The 18,184-nt window shown below is 43.6% G+C and overlaps 1 protein-coding gene across 1 annotated transcript in view; it reads left to right on the forward strand.

Moving 5' to 3' along the window:
• Positions 1–18,184, forward strand: part of TTBK1 (tau tubulin kinase 1) — an 89,618-nt gene that overhangs the window by 19,029 nt on the left and 52,405 nt on the right. Inside the window, exons 4-6 of the mRNA XM_010161128.1 lie at positions 2,600–2,673; positions 6,045–6,185; positions 7,401–7,505. Coding sequence (XP_010159430.1) covers positions 2,600–2,673; positions 6,045–6,185; positions 7,401–7,505 — 320 coding nt within the window. The remainder of the gene's footprint in view (positions 1–2,599; positions 2,674–6,044; positions 6,186–7,400; positions 7,506–18,184) is intronic.

Below are 18,184 nucleotides of genomic sequence, written 5' to 3' on the forward strand. Positions count from 1 at the left end.
GAATGTGTCTGAAGTCACAATCGAAGTGTATTGGACACTACCACTCCTGTTTCACTGAAATGACTGATTTAGGTGGCCTGGTTCTCCTTGTCAGAGGATTGGTTTTTTATGTTCTTGTCTGTAATTCTATAGCAATAAAAAGCACATGTGTCCTGCCTATCAGTGCTTTGCAATTATTTAAAACAATAAAAACAAGTAAAAATTGGAACAATTTACCCTTTTTACTACACAGCAGCTCTCACTGCCAGTAGAAACAGTCATTGTCTTGGCTGTTGCCTCAATATCCACCTCTTGGTGCTTTGAAAGGCAAAACAGAGCAATGTAGAACTCACAGCATGTCTGTAAGTAAACCAGGCTGGCCTCCATGAATCTGTATGGACTGGAAGTGGTAGGGTCTGGGATGAGCGTGGGCCTACACTGGCCTATCCATCCTGTCTGAGACATGCAGATTGACAGTTTGCTGAAGCACACAGGTATCATTAAGCTCCTAAGGAAACACAACTGGTTCTTTCTGAGGTTACCCAGATACGTTGACTTTGTACCCACAAATCTATCTATCTGGCTGTGAGGCTGCCTGCAGCTTGGCAGGCAGCACAGCCACCCATACTGAGACCCATGGCAGGACGTGTAGGACTGTGGAGGCCTGCTGGTGGTCCCTTCTGGGTAATACCCAGGCCAGGACGTAGACTGCATCCAGACAATATCTCAAGGAATTCCCTCAGAAAACAAACACCTGTATGTCAAAACTGACACTGAATTTGCGATGAATTTGCAGATAGTAGGAAAGCAGTGGCACCCGGCACTCACGGGCCTGCACGGGACATGGGCTTGGTATGGGAGAATAAGGATCAAGGAATAGTGTGGAGGCTGCCCTGGTGTATACTGAAGAGGGTACTTTCCTGAACTCTGAATAACTTTTCCAGAAGTTTGGTGGCTTCTGACATTCCTTGGTGGTTTCAGCTTGGTCTTGCACACCTGAATCTGGACAATGTCCATAAATCTGTGCCAGACATGAAGGGTCTGCAGCCTCATAACCTTCCTGCTTACCTAACCAGATAGAGGTGGATACTAGGCGGGGTTGGTTGGTTTGGTTCTTTTAAGCCTGTTCTTCCGCAGAGAGTAAGTGGTAGCCAAGGCCTCTGTCCCTCCAGGTCTGGTTGCCAGAAGCCCTGTTTTCTCCCTGTGGTAAAGAGAGATTGTGGGTGTTTGCTGTGCATGCTGCTGGGCCCGGGAGGGCGGGCTCTTGATGCTTTTATCGAGAGCCCTGGGATGGAGCTCCATGTTCCACGGCTGTACATATTGCTCTGGTTTTCCAGTGAGAAGGCTGCTTCTTTGTCTTCAGCTGCCCTCCAGGTCCCTATTCTGTCATCTCTTGCTGTCCCCAACAGTTTTTGATGCCTTAGGCCTGTGGTGCACACACTGAGAGCAATAGCAGGGTCCAGAGGATGTTAACAGGCAGTGCAGTTACTCATTACCCTGTATGTTCATGTTCTTCCTTTTTTTATCTTAAAACTGGGAAGTAGGAAACAATAAGCTGTGGTTTAAAAACTAATTAAAATCACCATTGCTCAAGTGCTACAAAGACATACAGAGCAAAAAGCTATGCAGTGATGCTTATCTTCCCTGCTTAGAAACCCCACCAGGAACCAATCATTCACCATTGCGGTGTGCATCAACCTGTACTCTGTTATCAGGAGTCTGCTGTTAGAGGAACGCATGCATCATACTTCCCCTTTTGCTGATACAGAGAGCACCATCATAAATCCGTTACAGGTCAGGATCTGAAACCACAGCCTCTGTTCCCTCTGCATTTTTTGTTTCATGACAGGTGCTGCCTGGTGCCACGGGATTAAATGTAGACACAGCAACAACACTTCTGTACCACAGAGGATGAACCTAGGGAACTAGTTGAGTGTTGTGGGGCTGCTTTTGGTTTTGCCTGAATATTTATAGTTTGTATTTGTAACACCATGCTGGAACTCGACATGAAATTTCCCAGGTTTAGTTCCTTCTTTTATTATGAAATTGCTTTGTTTTAATTGAGTATTTCCATAAGCATCTTTCTTTTCCCGTTGTTTCTGACTACTGAAATCAGGGTTTGTCCATGCTAAAGTAGCATTAGTTTAGCTGTTTCAAGGTAAGCAGTGTTAACAGGCAAGCGTAGTGGTGCTGTGTAAAAGTCAGCGTTTACTGAGTGAAGTTGGTGTGATGAGCTCAAGCCTGCTGCCAGAGAACCTTTGAAATCATTAGGTCATGTGCACTACCCCTAGTTTAGTTTAGGGATGGTGATGGCTGTGGTGGTGGTATAAACTGCAGTTTGTCACACTCTCACTGGTGTCCTGTGCTTGTCTGAGGATTCAAGGATCCCTGGCACTGATTTCCACTCATGGCTATTTCACAGGCAGTTTTCTTGTTGAATGTCAGTGTTCTCTTGAGCTATGAGACTGGGAAATAGAAACAAAATCAGACTGTTCTACAAAACTCCCTGCCTGATGCCACTTATGGTTACAAGCCCTTGATCAGAAAACATTGTTCTAAAAATTGTGATGACAGGTTTGTTATCTTATGTTCCATTCTGTATGTTTCTGTTTCTTTTCAGGGAAGGATCATGTTTGCAGGTTTATTGGCTGTGGAAGGAATGAAAAATTCAATTACGTGGTCATGCAGCTTCAGGTGAGTTTTGTGCTTCCCCTCTCCACCCTGTCCCATGGACATGGCATCACATGGAAGGATTTACAGTGAGATAGTAAGGCCAAGCACTGGTGTAGGGACTCTGTTGTACATGGAATGTGGGTGGAATGGGAGACAGTGAGGAGACAGTTTTGCTGTGATATTCCTTGGGATAGCTCTAGTTGTCAGGATGTGCTAAGGTATTTCATAGCTCTGCTTTTCTGTTTAAGATGGCTTTCTGTCTGTTTTCTGGGGAAAGCACTCAATTCGGAATGCTCTCAGGAGCTACCCACAATATCAGGCAGCAGTGGAAGCTGTTAGAAATACCTTCTGCTGAGCTCTCTGGTGCAGCGTTCAAAATGTGTATCAGAGCTCAAAGTGCGATGGGTGTCTCACCAGCAGCACGGTCTTCTTTGGGAAAGGGAATGATCTCTGGCTCCCCTGTCTCTGCCAAGCTCAGCAGTAGCTTGGCTTTTGCTGTGAAAGTGTCTTCTCCTGTTTGAACACTGCTGATATTAAGTCAGCATGGGTAAATACTTGGGTAGCTAGCACATGGTGGCTGTACTGTTAGATGGCCAGCTACTCCTATCAGAGTTAGCCACCTGAAATCTTACACGGGTGTCTACACAAGCCACAAGAACAGCAGGAGCTGCAGGACCTCTGCATGGCTCAGCATGAAACTTCACCAATATAACATATATATTTAGATCTTCAGAGTGCAGATACGGTGGTACAGCCATGAAAACAGCTTTTTCATGAAAGCAGCTCTCTCTTACAGCATACAGTCACAGGAGAAAGAGTTGGAGAGGAACAAGTGGGAAGAGGTGACTGAGTCAGAAACCCATGGAAGAAAGGCCTTTAAGGAAAGGGAGATTGTTCCTGGCTCAAAGGGAATACTTTCAGACTAAAGGTGCTTCTTTCTGACATTAGTTGCCTTGGAAGCTGGCCTGTTTCATCATCTGACAGAGGAGTTGACAGGGAACTTGTCCTATCTCTCTTGCAGCTTGTATTATCAGGGTGTGGCTGTGCAAAGCACAGTATGATTGTACAGTACAAGCCTACCTTTCCCCTGAAGAGCTTACTGCCCATGTCATGTTTATGTATCATTTGGGCGATGCTGAAGGAAAGCGAGAAGGTTGAGGCTCTAAGTAATGAGAAGCAAGCTGCTGCATAAACTGGAAGGTATTTTTAATTAGTGAATGAAGTAAAATAGCAGCAGACCCCAGTACTTCTTTAACATAAACTTCTGATTGTTTTGAAGTGTACCTCTACTTTGCAAGGTGGATGCGTAAAACCAGTGAATTCCTGGTGGTTGGGTTTGCCTTTTACACACTGTTGGCATCCCAGCTGCTGTTACGGATAGAAACAACGTTTGCTCTCTAACCAACCCCCGCTATTGCTGCTGCTGCAGTGTGAGGGTGAATAGGACTTTTGAGAGGGCTCATCGGGAGCTTGTGGAACAGCAGGACTTTAACCCCCCAATCATGGCCTTACCAAGCCTGATGAACATGACTGTATCTTGGAATAAAACTTCTCTGCAGAGAATCTCCTGCGTTCTAGTCTGTTCTTGACTGTGTAGCTGAGCTCATAGTGTAGACAGAGCTAAAATTAATTTCATTACTTGAAAGTGAAGACTTTGATACTCAAAGCATTAGGTAGTTTTGCACGATCACTCTTCAGACAAATTCTTCAACTTCAGGGTGTGCTGAGACATGGTTTATGTGTCCCTCTGACTGCTGTGTACTGCATTCTCTTCAGTCACTGGGACTGAGGCTTCCACTCTTTAAGCTTTATAACTCATTGCATCTGCTGTTTCTGTGCCAGCCTGCTGATGTTTCTTTGGAAAACAATGTGTGTTTTCTATCTTTTCCTGGGGGTAGTATTGGATATTCACGTGCCTTGGGTTGTCGAGAGCAGTTGTCTGAGACCAGCCTGGAGAAGAGAAGGCTCTGGGGAGACCTTATAGCACCTTCCAGTACCTGAAGGGCCTGCAAGGGAGCTGGGGGGGACTTTTTCCAAAGGTTTGTAGTTACAGGACAAGGGGTAATGGGTTCAAATTGAAAGTGAGGAGATTTAGATTGGATATCAGGAAAAAATTCTTCCCAGAGAAGGTGGTGAGGCACTGGAACAGGTTGCCCGGAGAAGCTGTGGATGCCCCATCCCTGGAAGTGTTCAAGGCCAGGCTGGATGAGGCTTTGAGCAACCTGGTCTAGTGGGAGGGGGTCCCTTCCCATGGCAGGGGGGTTGGAACTGGATGATCTTTAAGGTCCCTTCCAACCCAAACCATTCTGTGATTGTATGATTTCAGTGGTTTGGAGAGCAATCTGTTTTCTCATCAAATATTTGGAATATTTTATGTATCTTCTGTTGTGAATTTTATTTGAATACACCTGGACTTGTATTACAATCAAGTCTGTCTTTGTAGAAGCAGAATCAAGAGATTCTATGGTATAGTGATAATCACCATGTCCCTATAACTTTTGTTCTGGATGCATATTCTCTGAAACAGTGGACTCTTATTCCTAATGTTTTTGATCAGTTGATAACTGAATTAGTTCTGGGGATTAGAGGGGTACTCTGCAATAGAATATACTCATTTTAACACCTTTCTCTTTACATATCTAAAGAGGTATAGACAAAACTGAGATGACAGAGATCAAAGAATACTGTGATTCTTCTAGCATTTAGTCTTGTCCTCTTTTTTTTTTTTCCTAAATTGTCTTTGTTTTCATGCCCAGCTGGTAGACTTGTTTTTCCCAGAAATTTAATTAATTGGTGGTAAATTACCAATTTTTTTAATAAGTATTTGTTAAGTCCGTGGAAAAATTCTCCTCTTCTGATTTTGGGTAGATTCTCTTGATAGACAACTTTTCCCATTGTGGCATTGCCACAACTATGTTGACTTGAGCTTGAGCCAGGCAGTGATGTCCTAGGGAGTTTCTGATGAAACTGCTTGTATGAGCTGTAATAGATAGCAGCTGCATGGCCTGCTGATAGTATTTCTACTGCTTTCACCTTTAGATGGCCCAGAGAGCAGTCAGAGGTGGTTCTTAAATCAACTTCTATACAGTCTGGTTTTAACAGTAAGGAGATGCTGGGCTCATACAGTCTGAGGCACTGTTATCCATGCCGTGCCTATTTCCCACATAGTACATCAGCTGACTTCCCAAGATAACCATCTGGTATGTTCTCATCAGCAAATGCATCACTTAAAAGTTAAAATGGAATATTGGAAGGTCACATACAAGAAATAAAGCAGACGTAAGGTGACCCCGTGTCTGATTAGCATTTCTGCTTTTTGGGGAATGCATGATAGAACTTGTGAAATGCTGTGCTTTAGTGTGTTGGTTTAAGTGCTTTATTGATTGTTTCAGGGCCGAAATCTTGCAGATCTCAGAAGGAGTCAGCCTCGAGGGACTTTCACGCTGAGCACAACGCTGCGATTAGGCAAACAGATTCTGGAATCAATAGAAGCCATTCACTCTGTGGGATTCCTTCATCGTGACATCAAGCCTGTATGTTGTTTTGGAAATTTGCCTTTTGGTTGTGTGTCTGCCTGTTCTGCTTAAGTCAATAAAGACGGTCTGAATATGGGCAGATCTCAGTGGAGGCATTTAGGCTTCCTAGCTCACATGGGCTATTTTCTGTAAGTACAGAATACTAATATAGTATTTTCATTCCTTTAAGTGCATAGCAAACTAGTTTTTACTGGAAGAGGCTGCTCTGTGGTAGGTTAGTAGCTGTCAGTCATACTTGTTCCAGTCAGGATCACATGATGAAGCAATCTTATTTTGAGGAACCAATTATTCCTATGAAAGGGGTTCAAGAAAGGGTGTCCTTGCTCTATGACCCATCACTCGAATAAATGCTATTTCATGTATTTGACTCTGCTAAATAATCCTCTCAATCTTTTCTGAGCAATTGCCAAAACAATTGGAGCACAGTTTCCAGTGTCAGAAACCCAATCACAGTGTTGGTCATCTGCCTAATGAGGCACAATCATTCCAAATCTCACTGTAGGAGCCAGGTTTTTTTCTGCAGCTCTTCACTACTTGACCCGAACACTTGTTGCTACACTATCCTTGAGACCATCTTCCTTCCAGCAAAATCATTTGCTGCTTTTAAAATCAGCTGGTTTTGGCTGATCAGATTCAGATTAAAATCCTTTAGCAGCCATCCGTTACGGTAAAGGGCAGACCTTTAAGATGGGAGTTAAAAAAGAGCTGCTCCATTTGTTTGATGTCAGTTTATTTACTAAGAACCAAACCCAGTGCTTTTTAGATGTCTGACTGTTCAGATAAATTTAGGTAATGCAGTGGATGGAGGTTCTGGGAGTTGGGGCAGAATAATCCATGCTAGCATTATTCTCAACGCAAACAGAAGCATTTGCCTACAGTAATTCCAGCCTGTTGTGCTAGTGATGGAGCTCTCACTGCAGAGCTAGTGGTGTTAAGTGTAGCTCTTTCTCACAGCAGCTGAAATTCAGCTAAGCTAATGTGAATTTTAGTTATTTTGAGACTCCACAGTCACTTACCTGCAAAGTGAACTTCTTAACATGGCAGTGATTCTCTTAATCATGACGCTCAAGATGCATCTTAAAATTCTTCTCTTGGACTTATATTTCCACCAGAGGCACGTGGGGATGTATGACAAGGTTTTGTTAACAAATGGCCACTCTTGCCCAAGTTGCTGGTATCAAATTGATTCTTTTTCTTTCTTTCTTTGTCTAGTCCAACTTTGCCATGGGCCGCTTACCGTCAACATACAGGAAGTGCTACATGTTAGACTTTGGTCTGGCCCGTCAGTATACCAACACTACTGGTGAAGTCCGGCCGGTAAGTAAATTTTAAGTAACTTTCTGCAACTGCTTAGGCACTGGGAAGGTTTTGTGGTTTTGTTTGGTTTGTGGTGGTTATGTTTGGCCGTTATACTGGACTGCATTGTCTGTAAGGTGAGATGCAGCAGGTGATTTCAACTGAGTTGGGAATCCAAGAAGGGATGCTTGCTTTTGTCTTACAAAGTGTGTGGCATGGTTTGTTGTGTGGTTTTTTTTTTTGTTCCCTTTTATACCCCTTTAGGATAACCGTGTTTTCCACAGGCTTGGAATACTTACTGAGTGCATTATGGCCAAGCAAAGAGGGTGAAACCAATGCTGGCCACGTAACTTCTGTTGTCCCAGAGGACTGGTCTAGTTCAGTTTTCTCTGAGCTGGGGAACCAGGTCGGTGCATTCTTAAAGCCTTTTTTATTAAAAAAAAAAAATGCCAGAAGTTAGAGGCTGACCTGAACTCTGAGGCTGAGCTTACTGTGAACTGCAGCCTGTGTTGCTGTTCTCGCCCTTGCCTGGCTTTGGGTTTGTATATGTTGCCCTCTGTCCAGATGTCTTTGCAGGAGTGTTTCAGTGTGCCTGCTTGGAGGGGAGGTCAGGGCAGGGGGCATAACACCCACATGACATGTGTGTTATCTTCAGTCCTTTTACCAGCACTGTGTTATCTGGGTTCACTCACAAGGATGCAATAAGCTTCAGATGCTGTAGGTATCAGCCAGAGCATTCCTAGATTTATTTTGGAACACAGTGCAAGCAGAGAGGGCTCAGAGAGTATCTCTGTTTATCATCCTAGGCTTATACCTTTTGGTGTGCGCATCTTTGCCATCTGCAAGATAAGTCTTGTTCTGGAAAATGTTGACAATGTGAGAGCTAAATTGGAGACTGTAGTGCAGGATATGTTTGGGAAGTGGGAATAAAAAAAAATCAGTGAGCAGATTTTATGTCTTTAGCAGATGAACACAGCTGGGAGATTTTTATTCTATTTTTTCTTCTTTTTTTTCATGTCTTTTTCAGTTGGACATTGCAAGCCTTTTCTTTTTAACTGTAGATGGGAGCAGCTCCAAAGGTGGTCTATGCATCTTATTCTTAAAAAGACACACACTACTGGGCTTCCTTATCAGTGCTGTGTAGCAGCACTAATAACTAACCCTTCTCGATATTGCTCTTTTCAAAATGCAGCCCCACTCCTTTCCTCTTTCTGCAGTCAGAATTCAAGACCGTTTTGGATTGAAACTGGTATTTGATTTTCTGCAAAATTTCTTTGTCGCTTCAGTGAAGCAACTATGTTTTATGTCTGTATTTCAAGTTCCATTGTTTGAACACTTGTTCTTTTTTTAAAGAAACTAATTTTTCCAGGTGTCTCTTCTTTTGGATCCTCTTGTTTTCTTCCTTTCTCCCACTAATTTAAAATTACTTTGCTTTTATTTTGCTACATCCTTAGAGAATACTTCCAGGCCCTGTTTTGGAAAACAGCACTCCATCCAGCCTTGACATTTTTCAGGGCAAATGATTTTTCAGGGCAAGAGATTCTTCAGCTGTGTCTCGCAGGCTGTGTCCTGCTCGGGTTGGTGTGGGTGAAGCAAGGCTTTGTTAGGACTCAAGACTCTGAAAAGAACGGTCTTAATTCAGGTTGTTCTGGTGGTTGGTTGCTTCTTGCCACAGATGAGTCCCATGAAAGGACTGATGACACATAAAAAGACACGGGGATCCCCAGAGGGGTAGGAGCGTGCTCTGCTGAAAGTCAGAAGTCTTGGTCTGTTTTGGATGTGGGAGGATCATATGGGGTAAAGTCCCATATTCCTAATGCACTTGTTCTTCTGCGCCACACTGCAGGTGGTAAGGCTTTTTGACAAAAATGATACAATAAAAACAATGAAAATATTAACTGAGTCCCTTGTAACACTGTGTGACAGTCACCGGGCTGTTCGATCCTTTTGTGTCCCTGCTGCCTGGCACCACTGTTGAGTCCCACTTACCGTACTGAGGCATTTGCCTGGAGAAGCATGGTGTGATTACTGCCCAAATGATGCACAGAGGATTAGGAGGGAGATGGGGTTGAAGGGCAGTATGAAGGCAAGTGAAATGAGATTTTCTTTTCTTGCGTTCTTTCTTTTTTTTTAATTAAGGACTTCATCTTTTATTTCACCAAAGACATTATTTCAGGCCAGTAAAGTAGATTCTTCTTTCTCCATTCTCTGTCAGTTCCTTTATCCATGAAGAATACAATTCCCAGATTTATGGTATGATCATCCTGAGCCTAGGGTTTTTTGTAATTTGGTTCTGAGGTACAATGTGCAAGATAGGTAGGGGAAGGAACTCACGTTCTCTCTTTCTGGAGGCATGTCTGAATTTTGCTTTCAGTTGTATTCATTTACTAACAGATGTTTTCTGCTCAAGTAGCTTCTGTGCAGTTTCCTGCAGTTTCAGAAGCATTGTCATACTTCATGAATAATGCCAGAAAAGGTATTTGCTCTTTTCAAATCCTCTGAAATTCATAACCATACTCTTGCTGGTCAGCTTCTCAGAATGATTCTGAATGACTTGCTAGTAATGCAGATAATGGGCCTGGCCTTTAGGATGCTGTGGGTTTGTTTTGGTTTGTTTGGGTTGGGTTGGTTGTGGGTTTGTTTTTTTTTTTTAACTTACCTTTTACCTTCTTATTTCTGGTCACTTTTCTATTTTGAAAACACCTTTGATTTTGAAAAGGGGAAAAGCCACTGATTCTGTGGAGCAAAATCCCCTAGAAAGCTCTGTGGGCACTGATTGTATGTGTAATTCACTGATGCCAAACAATATGATTTTTTTTTATATGGAAAGGCAAGGAGCTCCTGTGCAGATAGCATAGGCTGTCATCGAAAAGGTCTCATTCTGATTTTCTAGAGATTGATTAAAGCTTTGAGGTGGGATCAAAAAGCTTTTTATCTACTCTGTGATCTTCATCTTCATCCTCCATCCTCAGCTATTACCACTCTGGCTCTCCAGACCCTCTTTCAAGGGCTACCACCTTAGCTTTACCTAGGGAGCTGTTACCCTGCGAAGCTTCTGATGAGCACTCTGTATTGGATTATACGTTTACACAGAGGATACCTACTTGGCAGTTCAACTTGATTACTTGGCATTTTTAAAGTTATAGGTCACTTGGCTTAACTAAATCCGAATTTATTCTGAATCTGAATTTATTCTGTGCTTCTAGGAAAACAAAACTGGTCTACCTTATGTGGGATGCTAATATTGGCCCAAATGCTGCTCTTTGGCGGAAAGCTGTTGTCACACAAATTTGCTTTCACGGTAACAGTCTCACCCCTTTACCACTTGCCCCTTGCCAGATGTTGCAAAATCTCTTGGATAACAATCTGTAGGAACTCACATTGCACTGTAAAGACAGAAGATGGTTGGAGCCAGGAAGTGTGACAGGAAGCATCAGCAACAATTTTTCCCTCTGTTAGCCATCGGGAACTCGGCTGTTGTCAACAGTCTCATTACTTGATGTTTCACTGAGGGTTGTAGAATTCAGTCTTCGGTAGTTACTCCTTTGGACAGGTAGAGAGGAGATGTGTGTCAGTTGTGTAGCCACTTGGTGTCCGTTGTGGGTTGAGAACTGCTGAGGCCCATTTACCATCAGCATTTCTGGCAGTTGGTTCAGAGACAACATCCTGGCTAGTAGGAGGGACTCTGGCTATTATGATAAACAGTACAGGTTGCTAGTGCAAAAAACTTCAATCTTTCCAGAGGGTTTTGTTTTCAAACACTTGTGAGAACAGGGAAATGAAGGAAAAGACAGGTAGCTTTACAAAACTGGCAAAGGAGATGCTGATTTCTTTACTGCTCCTCCCTGCCCCTCTAAGCCCCACTCTCTCCTGTTTGAAGGGTGGAAGGTACAGGCTAAGGTCTGTGATCTGTATTCAGCAGGGTATGTTTGACCTGAGATTTCCCATTTCTCAAGGGAGCACTGTCAGTGATAATTCACAAGGTAATCCTGGTCCATTACCCTTAGTAACAACTTCTGGTGCTCAATATTTACATATTTACCGAAACAGAGAGTGGAAGAATTACTTAGTCACAGTAAACAGGACCATCTCCAGGGCTGTGAGACTCCTGAAGTCCCTTTTCTAGGGAACATGTCTTAATTTTGTGCAAAGCTGTAAAACTTCAGTGAGAGACACCGCAATATGCCTGCTCCCATTCTGCCTGTGGCTTCAATACACAATGTTGCTGGTAATCTGTTGTCAGGTGAGAATGCAGGAGCTCCTGTAGGAGAAGAGGTTATTGAACTTGAAACTTCCAAACTTTGGGTGAATGATCTAATGCTGGAGATAAGGAATTGTGCTCCTGTTCAGAGCTGGCCTGTTTTCTGTGACTCTGAACCTCCATTTCTTGTGCTTACCAGAAAACTCCTGGATTGCTTCACCCTGCCATATTGCCTCTCCAGGCAGACACAAGAGTTATTCAAGCCCCCTGTGGGTACCAGGGCTTGTAATTGCAAGGTTTCCTTCAGTTGTCTAAAGAAAGCTTCATCTACTTTTTCTTCTCCATCAGGCAGTCAGTAGTGATGCTTACCATTACACTACCTGTGTTAGTTGATGCGCTACCTGTAGCCATCAGTAGTGACTGTTTCATCACCTGAGAGCTTCACATATTCAAGCCACTCCTGTGCAAATGCACCTCCTTGCCTTCCCAGTCCTCCTTTCCATTCATTGCAGCGCTCAAGCTCTGTGAGCTTTCCCACCAAGTCTCTATAATCCCAGCGAGATCATAGTTTTGCAGCAGCACATGGACCACTAACTCCTCCTGTTTGTTTCACATGGTTAGGTGTTTGCGGGCAGGCCCTTCAGGAGGTGCTTCCCCAGGGGAGGCATGGGAGCTTCTATCATCGTCTCCCGGGGCACCTCCTCACAGCCTCAGTTCTTCCATTTCTCTTCAGGTTACAGTAGCCCTCTCTCATTGTTCCTGCTTTAAGCCCTCCTCGCTAAGTTAACAAGCTTAGATGCAAAGCCTTCACAAAGATGCTCTTGCCTTTCTGTCACATGGGTCCCTTCTGTCACCAACAGTCCTTTTTCCTCAAAGAGGGACCAATAGTCGTAGAAGCCAAAGCCCCGTCTTTGATAGCTAGGTGTTGACTTGTAGGATGCATCCTCTTCTACGTAAGTCTTTCCCACTCACTGGCAAGATGTTGGAGGACAGCACCCAGACCCCCATGCCTCCAGATCTGTAGTCTCTTGGTATACTCAAGGCCACCTCTTGAAAAACAGGTGCTTTTGGTGCTCCTATGAATGAGCAGGTATCTGCTTATTCACTGATCAGTGAGACCTTGATGTTATGGGATTAGCTTCATGATGACATGGGTTTGATAATCAACAGCTTTCAATAAGGTGCTCACACAGAAGTCATCAGGAAGGGAATGCATTGGAAAATGCACTGGAAAATTGGAAAATTTTGGAGCTCACTGTTGTGACCCTTGATGAGGTGGAGGTGGGTTTTCGGAGTTCTCATAGCATACCTGAGAGAAAACTGAGGCTGATCTGCAGCGGACTGAGTAGCTATTGGCCTTGGTCTTGCAAAGAGCCTTTCTTTTTGTGTGGATCATAGTGTGATGCTAGCAGCACTTGTGGGCGTAGGCCATCTCAGCCATCTACTATTAAAAGAGCTTGCCTTAGGGTGCTCTACTTCTAAACCCCTCTCCTCTGAGACTTTTGCAGTGGCCTCAGTTTGTGGTTGCATGCAGGCAAACCAGCGCAGCAGCAGGAAAATGGGTAAAGACGAAATTTATTTTGAAACATTTTAAAAACAGAGGTAGAATAAAAAACTGGTATTCTCTTCCATATCAGTGGCCTTCCTGCAGAACATCTGCACCCCATTTTTGCCTCACTGGAGAATAATTTTGGGAAATACAAGTAGCTTGGAGCAGTGTGGTCTTGGAACAGTCGGACCTTTGTCCAGACAACTGGTGTATAGGAATCAGTTTTTCCTTCCCCTCATACCTAAAGCAATCCCATTGCCTTATCCAAGGCCACTCTCCTTGTTTTTCAAGCTTACGTTCTGTACCCTCCCCACGATACCTTTTTCTTCATGGGATCTTCCTAGGATTTGTGCTACTGTGTAATTTTAGTGGCGTGGAAGCATAGTGTATAATATGGTTATGCGGATGTGTTACATAATTTGTTAGCAGCACAAGGGTTCCCATCCACCTGGGTTTGAAGTGGACAGTAGTTCAAGCCATGGGTTTCTCAGTCATGGAAGGCTTGGAAGTGTGCTTAAGAAGAGATGGCTCATGGAGGGAATCTGTTCAGCTCTAGGCAGTAAGTGCTTTCAGATGCGGAGGGTACTCTTCTGAGAAACAAGTCTAGTTTTCTTTTTGTGGCTTGTGTTTATTTTCTGGGGTTTTTTCCCCTCCCATGAAAAGTCCATTTTTGGGGTGAATCCCAAGGCCTGTAACAAATTTGATATTACAGGATGCAGAGATCTTTTTTTTATGGGGTTAGCTATTAGTTCCTCTAGATGCAACCTTCTGCCATGGTTCAGATGGAGCCTTGAGCAGTTTCATTCACTGCGTTGTCCTGGTTGTACAATCTACCCTTGCCGTGCAGCGGTAGAAGCAGGCAGCGTTGATGCACATCTTAAGAGAGCTAAGCAACTGGGAAATTACTTGAAAAGTTGGGGTTTTTTTAAATTTGTGGAATTATCTTCTATAGAAAGCACACAAGTCAAAATTTTCATCTTGCATTAATTTTTTATAGCAGAGAGCTGAGTTAGCAGAAAGCGTTTGATACGGAGAGCTACGGCTGAGAAGAAAATTTGATCTTGGAGGGGAAAATAGACATAAACATTGTTACATAGGTAATGTGATCATAGAATGGTGATGAACAACATATGCTTGCTTAGTGGAGGTGTTCTGAGTCATGAAAGTCTTCTGGGCTAATGTAGGTCAAGTTTTCTACAGTAACCCCTTGATCATTACTGGTCTTGGCTCAGGTCTGCTCGTTTTGTCACTAACGTGCGGTACAGAAAGCATTATACTTCCCCTGTGTCTGTGATGCCCTGAGTTCAGAAACACATTCCTGGTGGCTCCACAAATATTAATTGAAAGTGGTCGAGGGTTTAACAGCTTGGCCTTAATTATTCATTTGAAAATAGAGGAGAGGCTGTGTATTTCCTGTCGTCTCTCTTCCGTTGCAGGATCTGACACTGGGCTGTTATGCTCAGCAAGCATCTTTTTAGCTTAGTCAGCTGCAGCCCATTGATTAGATCTCCGTCTCCTCGTGGCTCAGACTGCACTGCAGTAGTTTGCAGTGCCTTGCTGAAGATACTGTACATGTGTGAGGGCGGCTCTGTGAGCCAGTGGGCAGAAAGGAGATGTTGTGGGCAGGACAGTGCCTAGCCTGCTGAGAGGAGCGTGATGAAGGCTGCAGAAATGTGTCAGCTAATTGAGAAAATAGGGTTTTATTTTCAAAATGTCTGTGCATAATGTTAAAAATAAACTTCGCTGCAGTGAATAAGGTATTAGAAGAGGAGGGTATTGTATGTTTTTCTACTAAGTAGTTCTCTCCCCACTGGAAAATGAGCTGTAAAATAGCACAAAAGATATCAACTCCTTGATCCTAAGACCCCAAATATTCAAATACAGAAGCCCAGTAGCTTTTACACTAACTTTGTACTTGAAATATATATATAAAGCTCGAATGTTATGCGGGAGATTAATATTTTGCAGTAGAATAAGCAGATTTGTGGGGCTGTAGCACTGTGAGCACTATATTAGCTTAGGGAATATAATTTCTGTCGCAAACTTTGTACTGAAAAAAGATAATTGGAGAAAAGGCTGAAAGCATCTCATAGTCACATTGGTTCACACAGAGTTAGGGAAAAGGAAAAAAATTGCACCTCTTTCTTTAAAAAAATTGCACCTATAATATGTTACAGAAATGGTGTTTCTGTGGGAATGGGTTAGTTATAAAACAGATCATGGTGAAAATTACGTAAAGGTTCTCGTTACTTTCATTGTTTGACTAGCAAATTTGGACTTGAGGAGGGAGTTCATGTTTTGGTTCAAAACGTTACAGCTACAGAAAGCCAGTGCAATTGGAATTAAATGTATGAAAAGCAGACTGGCTGATGGATTTGAAAATCTATTGGCAGAGACTCTTGTGTCTTGTTATAACCAGCTGTGTCTCCGCTTTCCTCCCCTGGAAGCCCTGGTTCAGTGAGGGTGACCTCAAATCATCTACATCAGGTTGCTGTTGGTTTTATTTTATGTAGCAGCTCTCTGGTTGGAGCTCTTGTGCTACAGGGGTGAGGGAAAAGGAAGGAAAACTCTGGCTCAGATCCCATACATGCCTGCAGGGAACTGAGATCCCATTTTCCATTTCCGAGTGCCTCTACTGCCAAGCTGCAGCGGGGATACAGTACGTCTGAATGCGTCTTTCTTTCTGGTTGTTGCTGTTCCACTTGAAACTCTGATTATTCTTCCCACTGGACTACAGAGAGAGTAACAGCAAACTATTACTGTGCCCGGTGGTGAGGGTACAGGGGTTTCAGTCCCTGGGCAAGTGCGTGTTGAATGGGATTGCAGGTCAAGTCTCCCGTCCACCAGGTAAGTGCATCTGCTGCCAGGTTACAGAGTGCCTGGCATACACTTTCTCTCTTGCTAATAAATATTCAGTTATTCTGTGCAGAAAGGATCCTTTCCAACAGGGATCTCCTTAGGCTTGCATCTCAAAGCACCCTGTGGCTTAGGGGTGAGGGTGTACTCTGGCAGGAGGGAGGTGTGGTTTTCATGTCTGTGGAAGGGGTGGAGAGAGATGAATTTAGCTCTGCTGCCTCTGAGTGATTGCCACGACTGTCTTTGGTCTCCTTCCTTTTGGTAGGAAAGGACTGTCTTCTCCAGCCGACTCCAGGAAAGCCTTATGAGCTGTAAATCCCAAACGAGATGTGACTAACCCTCTACAATGCTCTTCAAAACATTTCCATTTCAGCATTCCCAGTGTTACAGCTCATGAAAAACTTATCTTTCTGACTCAGCACTCCCATGCTTTCCATGGGGATATTCTGTGCTACTTGTTCCCCTATGGGCTGTACATGTGAGAAAAAAGTGCTGCCCTGAGGCCAAAATTCTCTTGTTAAAAATCGAATGCTAATTCAATAATAGGATTACAGCTGGAACAAGCTTTTGATTAAAAAAATGCTCATTCTTAGCCCTGTTTCTAATGTGAGAAAGGCATCTTCATCTCCAGCACAAGTTCTGGTGCAGGAATCGTGATGAGATGGTTGGCACATCCTATTCCTAAAGACACAAACCTTGGTCTCTTCTGATGTTCTTATTCATTGGAAATTTTTAATTCTCCTGAAGTAAAGAAGGAAAGATGGCATTTTAACTTACCTCCTTTGGGTCTTTTGCTTTGGAAAGAATAGTAGGATACTAGTAACTTTCTCAAAACTAAATTCTGTGCAAAATCTATGGAATTCTTAGGACTTGCACATTTTTTAAGGAAGATTTAAGGAGATTCCATTGGGTTGATTGCTTCTGATCAGCTGATTTTTGTTGGAATAGCTATCACCCGAGGGTTTTCCTCAGTTTACTGAATAGAGTTCTAAGGTTATAAGGTTTTAAGGTTATCGTAATATCAGCTCTTGCTTCTGATGTGGTGGCCCTCCTGTTTCCATACTGTGCAACTCGCATGGTAAGGTACAGTGACTGCTCACGTGGCCTGAAAGCAGCACTGACTTTCATTCCGCTGTCAAACCACCGTGCTGCATCCCACCACAGCCAGCGGAGACCTCGCTATTTCTAGGTGAAGCGCTGCAGCAGTCATCTGGGAAGGGGAAGATGCCTGAAGTGGGCAGCTGTGAAGCCTGTAAAGTTGGCAAGCCAGTGGTTGTATGGAGATTGCTGGTGAGAAAGCAAGGTGGGGGTTTCAGAAAAAGCCCGACACCTTGGGTGGGAACCCATGACAATTGAAGGGGGGAAAGGGACATCTCTCTTCATTTTTAGAAATTTGTGGGCTGACGTTGGAACTTGCCCTCAGTGAAAAGGGCAAGAGATGAGAAAGCCAGCAAGGGAATTTGCTCTATCTGATCAGTTTGACTGGGACAGGAAGGGAGGTGTACGTATCGGATAATTTTAGGAAGGAAACTCATGGTAGAACCATACAGCTGACTTGCAGTTAGACGGTAGTGTCTCTGCTCCCAACTTTGTTCTGTATACTATTAGGGGTGATATGTGAGCAGGGGGAAGTTAGTCTCTAGAGGGACTCCTCTCACCACTTGACAGAGCACTCACAAACCACACAGGCTGGCTGGAGGCTTTGTGTGAATGAAACGAAGGACAGCATGGGCAAACAGCCCTGGGAGGGATGCTGGGGGGTGGCAGCCACTGCGCAGAGACCCAGGGTTCTGGAGGGATACAGCATTGAATTGTTTTTAAATTCATTTCTGTTTATTTTTTTTTCTCATTTTGTTGGTTTTTATCATGTTTTTCTTTGGGTTTCTCTCTGTTTTACAGTTCTTTTGGGCTCTTCTTTTGAGGCTGTGTTTGATGCGTTGGCTTCCCATCCGCTGCTCGTAACCATCTCTGCTATGAGTTGTGAGTGAGCCATCACCATGCTTCTGGGTTTTCATTTGGTTTTGTGCTTTTGTTATATATGGAAGTCCAAATTACACCTGGTTTTCTTTTTTCCTTCATGATATGTTTGTTTTT

This window comes from Eurypyga helias, unplaced genomic scaffold, assembly GCF_000690775.1.
Source record: "Eurypyga helias isolate BGI_N326 unplaced genomic scaffold, ASM69077v1 scaffold12851, whole genome shotgun sequence".
Classification (NCBI taxonomy): domain Eukaryota; kingdom Metazoa; phylum Chordata; class Aves; order Eurypygiformes; family Eurypygidae; genus Eurypyga; species Eurypyga helias.